The 6,000-nt window shown below is 40.6% G+C and overlaps 1 protein-coding gene across 1 annotated transcript in view; it reads left to right on the forward strand.

The window, feature by feature from the left end:
• The window catches only part of LOC106584045 (collagen alpha-1(XXIV) chain), a 187,550-nt gene that overhangs the window by 115,903 nt on the left and 65,647 nt on the right, over window positions 1-6,000 (forward strand). Inside the window, exon 26 of the mRNA XM_014168854.2 lies at window positions 1,824-1,877. Coding sequence (XP_014024329.2) covers window positions 1,824-1,877 — 54 coding nt within the window. The remainder of the gene's footprint in view (window positions 1-1,823; window positions 1,878-6,000) is intronic.

The raw sequence follows: 6,000 nt of genomic DNA on the forward strand, positions 1-6,000 counted from the left end.
AACTCAAATGTAAAATGTAGATTTCAGTAAACCAACCATGCATGCATCTCAATCTCACACATTGAAATATAACTTGCAATGTAAAGTGGTCTTTTCCACTTTGTGGCAAAGAAAGCAAATGTGCGCGCACACACACACACACACACACACACACATACTACACACACACACACACACACTCACACACATACTACACACACAGGGCTGGGTCATAAGTGAGTCATTTTAAGTGCTGATGCTGTATGAAGAGAGAGACACCATCGAGGCTGTTTCCCCAACTAGTTCCTATGCTGAAAACCAGTGGTGGTCGGTGCCGTTTAAGATGAGGGAGGATTATTTTTTTTCATGAGCATGGCCTTATTTCTATTACAGCATGTTGGATGACTGTCATTCATATTCCATTCACCCAGTTCAACGTAACATCGATAGCGTTAGGCTACTACGTGATACTCACATTTTCCCTGTACCCATCATGAGGTTGCTACAACCTAACCAATGAATGAAAGTTTACTTTCATCGAGAGAACTTTGAGTAATCAAGGTGACAGACAGTGACACGTTCAATACCGCCTCGCACATATCTAGCTGATCTAGGGTGTAATCATTAGTCCACCAGTTGCAAATGAGAGTTTCTATTGGACAAATACAGGTATGTTTATCCCCGTTTCATTCAGTTTAAGAAAAGTTTTTTAACGGAATCGACGGAATGAATACACTCGCAGATCACACGCTAACACAGTTCACTTTCATAGCAGCCACATAAAAACAGCATGATCACTTTGCTCGTTGTGTATATAACTCCTTCTCGCAAGTATGTACTCGCTCTCCTCACCTTTTCTCCTCAACTTTTCCCTTCGCTTGTGGACTTCAGTGCACAACACATCAGCTGTCTGTGACAAGATGAAAACAACTTTCCAAGTCAAACCTTCTTATCATGACAGCTAACCACTACACACAGCCTTCATCGTTGTCACCTCATAGTCAACATACTGTAGCTACTAGAACTAATGCGTTAGTGAACCAGCTACAATCATGCAGTACAGTGTACTGTTTAGCAATACATTTATAAAAGCAAAAGCTTACCTTGACTTGGAAGAGTTCCAGAGTTGGATAGGCATAACCAGCTAGCTAACTTACTGCAGTATCCTCCTCTGTTTGATCATATGGTGCAAACTGAAAGTATTTTGAAAGTTACATATCTTCAAAACTTCATTGCTGACTAGCAAAACATTCTGGGTCTATGTCAAGAATGGACTAATGAAATAAATACCAAAATATCGTTTTTGGGTGGAGTTTTCCCATAGATTCAAGGCCTGGGTTTAAGAGCTGTAAGTGCAGCGTTAGGTGGTGAGCTTTGATAGTTTGATGTATGAAGGTTAATAGTAATAATAGTTATACATGTCTGAATTATAAATGTGTTTTTTTGCATTTCCCAACTCTCCCTGAGAGTGGGGTCACAGCCTGAGTCTGCTATTGGGGCGGCAGGTAGCCTAGTGGTGGGCCAGTAACCGAAAGGTTGCTAGATTGAATCCCCGAGCTGACAAGGTAAAAATCTGTCATTCTGCCCCTGGTTAACACACTGTTCCTAGGCTGTCATTGTAAATAAGAATTAGTTCATAACTGACTTGTCTAGTTAAATAATAATTTAAAAAAAGATCAACGGTGACCCTGGAGCAGATTTTTTTTTTTTTTTACCTTGGCAGCTCAGGGATTCGAACTTCGGCTACTGGCCTAACGCTCTAACCGCTAAACTACCTGCTGCTCCGTTGAGGTTGGTTCAGCGGTTAATGATCCCTCTCCTTTCCTGTGTCTTCTGTTTCTCAGGGAGGCCGTGGTCCTGCAGGTCCATTGGGTCCTCCTGGCGAGAAGGGGTCCGGGGTAAGTACCGAACGTCTACGTATGCACCACTTAGCGAGGGTGTCTGGAACTGTTGCGCTAGTGGCATTGCATGTCTGTGAATGATGTAGTTGTGGTCCATCTCTGAGTAGGAATGCTATTTCATATCTTTGGCTTTCAGGCCTGAGTACCTGTCGTAGTGTTCCGTATACTGTCATTGAGTGATTCTTCACAAAACCAGGACACTGAAAAACATGATTTGTTGGATTTTCACTAAATTGAAACTATGGAATTGTCATTTGGGAGGAAGGATTGTTGACATACTTTTAATTACAAATGTCAAATATATGATGAATAATTAACCAAAGTTGGCATATTTATGACATTTTGGCTTTACCCAGGCCAATATAATTTTTCATCTGTAGGTGCTACAAAGCAACAATGTCTGTCATTTGAAGGTTTACAGCTTGCTCTGTTGTATGAGTAGTATTTTGATTTCGATACAAAAATTGTATATACAGTACCAGTCAAACTTTTGGACACACCTACTCATTCAAGTGTTTTTCTTTATTTTTACTCTTTTCTACATTGTAGAATAATAGTGAAGACATCAAAAATATGAAATGGCACATATGGAATCATGTAGTAACCAAAAAAGTGTTAAACAAATCAAAATATATTTAGCCACTCTTTGCCTTGGTGACAGCTTTGCACACTCTTGGCATTCTCTCAACCAGCTTAGTGAGGTAGTCACTTGGAATCCCTTTCAATTAACAGCCTTGTTAAAAATTAATTTGTGGAATTTATTTCCTTCTTAATGCATTTGAGCAAAGAGAAACAACAGTCCATCATTACTTTAAAACATGAAGGTCAGTCAATCCATAAAATGTCATTAACTTTGAAAGTTTCTTCAAGTGCAGTTGCAAGAAACATCAAGCACTATAATGAAACTGGCTCTGATGAGGACCGCCACAGGAAAGGAAGACCCAGAGTTACCTCTGCTGCAGAGGATAATTCATTAGAGTTACCAGCCTCAGAAATTGCAGCCCAAATAAATGCTTCACAGTGTTCAAGTAACAGACACATCTCAACATCAACTGTTCAGAGGAGACTGCATGAATCAGGCCTTCATGGTCGAATTGCTGCAAAGAAACCACTACTAAGGACACCAATAAGAAGAAGAGACTTGCTTGGGCCAAGAAACATGGACATTAGACCAGTGGAAATCTGTCCTTTGGTCTGATGAGTCCAAATTTGAGATTTTTCGTTCCAACCGCCGTGTCTTTGTGAGACGCAGCGTAGGTGAACGGATTATCTCCACATGTGTGGTTTCCACCGTGAAGCATGGAGGAGGAGGAAGTGTGATTGTGTCGGGGTACTTTGCTGGTGAAACTGTCTGTGATTTATTTAGAATTCAAGGTACACTTAACCAGCATGGCTACCACAGCATTATACTGCGATACGCCATTACATCTGGTTTGCGCTTAGTGGGACTATCATTTGTTTTTCAACAGGACAATGACCCAACACATCTCCAGGCTGTGTAAAGGCTATTTGACCAAGAAGGAGATTGATACAGTGCTGCATCAGATGACCTGGCCTCCACAATCACCTGACCTCAATCCAATTGAGATGGTTTGGGATGAGTTGGACCGCAGACTGAAGGAAAAGCAGCCAACAAGTGCTCAGCATATGTGGGAACTCCTTCAAGACTGTTGGAAAAGCATTCCAAGTGAAGCTGGTTGAAATAAAACATGTTTAACCTTTATTTAACCTGGCAAGTCAGTTAAGAACATTCTTATTTACAATGACAGCCTACCCCGGACGACGCTGGGCCAATTGTGCACCGCCCTATGGGACTCCCAATCACGGCCGGAAGTGATCCAGCCTGGATTCGAACCAGGGACTGTAATGACACCTCTTGCACAGAGATGCAGTGCCTTAGAGTGTGCAAAGCTGTGTGCAAAGCTGTAATCAAGGCAAAGGGTGGCTACTTTGAGGAATCTCAAATTTAAAACATATTTTGATTTTTTTAACACTTTTTTTGGTTACTACATGATTCCATATGTGTTATTTCATAATTTTGATGTCTTCACTATTATTCAACAAAAATAAAGAAAAACCCTTGAATGAGTAGGTGTCCAAAATGTTGACTAGTACTGTATATATGAATATTGAAATATATGAACATAACTATTGAAAAAAAGTACATTTTATTTGTCTAAGTTCTCAATATTAATGTTGAACATAATATACTATTTGAGCATATCAAAGTTCCAGAGTAGGTTCTCTGCTAGTTATGGCCCATTTTATACAGAGCAATTGGCATAGGAGGAAATGTAAACAATCACATGGCTCTCCTTTCACTTGTATCATTGCACATCTTGCAAATTACTAGAATGCTCACAACTTGGATCATAAAAGAGATCCAACTGGAACGTTGATATTCCCCTAGAGTATATTATGTTCACCAATATATTGAACAATTTGCCAAATCAACAATTATTTATTTTCAATATTCATGTTTATATTTTTCAATTTTCATAAATGACTTATTTTTTTTTAATGAAATCAAAATACTACATATTACAAGGCAACCCGTAAAGCTTAATTTGACACCAATTGTTGTTTTGTAGCACATACAGATGAAACAAGATGGAGTCTTAAAGGAGGCCTGAGTAAGGCCAAAATGTTACAAATATGCCAACTCTAATATATTATTTCTCAATTATGCTTTTAAATACAAATTTCAAATATATGTCAACAAGCCTTCCTCCAAAGGATCATTCCATTGATAAAATGTTCTGAAAATCCCCAAATGCTTTGTATTTTTTTTCCTGGTTTCGTGAGGAATTACTCAATTGGAGCCTCCAGATTCTTAGTCAGTCCTGTATATTGTTAGTATGAATGCTGTGTTCCAGCTCTTCCCCTTGGGGGCTCTGTGAATGATCTTCTCCTCTGTAGCTCTGACCTGTAACTCTCTGTCTGTGAGTGCTCTCCTCTGTCTGTGACCTGTGTCTCTGTCTCCCTTTGGTTATGTCCTGTCTGTCTGTGATCGCTGTAGTGGAGCTGAGCTCTTTGAGTGTTGTACTGTTCTGTTGTGTATGTCTGGAAAAAGAGACAGAGAGAGGGGCTGGCCCATGTCATGTCCCTAGCTGGCCTACGGCCTGTGGTGGACAGATAGACAGACAGGTCCAGGTTTGTGGATATGGTCCCTTTCCTGTGCTCCCTGCCTGGCTGGCTGGCTGGCTGGCTTGCTCCCTGGCTGGCTGGCTGGCAGCAGCCCATTCTGTCCGTCGGATAAGTGATGGTGGCCCTGGCCAAATCTTCCTGTCCTGTAACACAGCCACACTTCAGAGGACCACAACCACAAAGTCAAGGGCTTCAGGAATAATTCAGTGTTGATGTCAACCTTCTTTTCTAACATTGTTTTGTTTGGAGAAGATGGGATGGAGTTTCTCTGTAAAGATTATCTTGCTGAGCTCAGCTATTTTCTGTTAGTTGACTGTTGCCATACTTCTGTACAACGTTGGACACACACTGCTCCCTGTACTAACCAGAAGTCGTGGTCCTGTTCTTTACTCTTGTTGTGACGCTCTCTGGCCTTAGTTTGAGCTTAGTGCGCTGAAGGGGAGACGCTTCTCAATAAATCAAGGAAAAATGACATGGCCCCAGTCCACTAGAATGAACATCTTCCTTTGCATATGTATTTCTGCACATATAGTTGAAGTCGGAAGTTTACATACACCTAAGCCAAATACATTTAAACTCAATTTTCCACAATTCCTGACATTTAATCCTAGTACAAATTCCCTGTCTTAGGTCAGTTAGGATCACCACTTTATTTTAAGAATGTGAAATGTCAGAATAATAGTAGAGAGATTGATTTATTCCCAGTGGGTCAGAAGTTTACATACACTCAATTAGTATTTGGTAGCATTGCCTTTAAATTGTTTAACCTGGGTCAAATGTTTTGGGTAGCCATCCACAAGCTTCCCACAATAAGTTGGGTGAATTTTGACCCATTCCTCCGGACAGAGCTGGTGTAACTGAGTCAGGTTTGTAGGCCTCCTTGCTCGTACACACTTTTTCAGTTCTGCCCACAAATGTTCTATAGGATTGAGGTCAGGGCTTTGTGAGGGCCACTCCAATACCTTGACTTTGT

Source organism: Salmo salar, chromosome ssa23 (assembly GCF_905237065.1).
Source record: "Salmo salar chromosome ssa23, Ssal_v3.1, whole genome shotgun sequence".
In the NCBI taxonomy this organism is placed as follows: domain Eukaryota; kingdom Metazoa; phylum Chordata; class Actinopteri; order Salmoniformes; family Salmonidae; genus Salmo; species Salmo salar.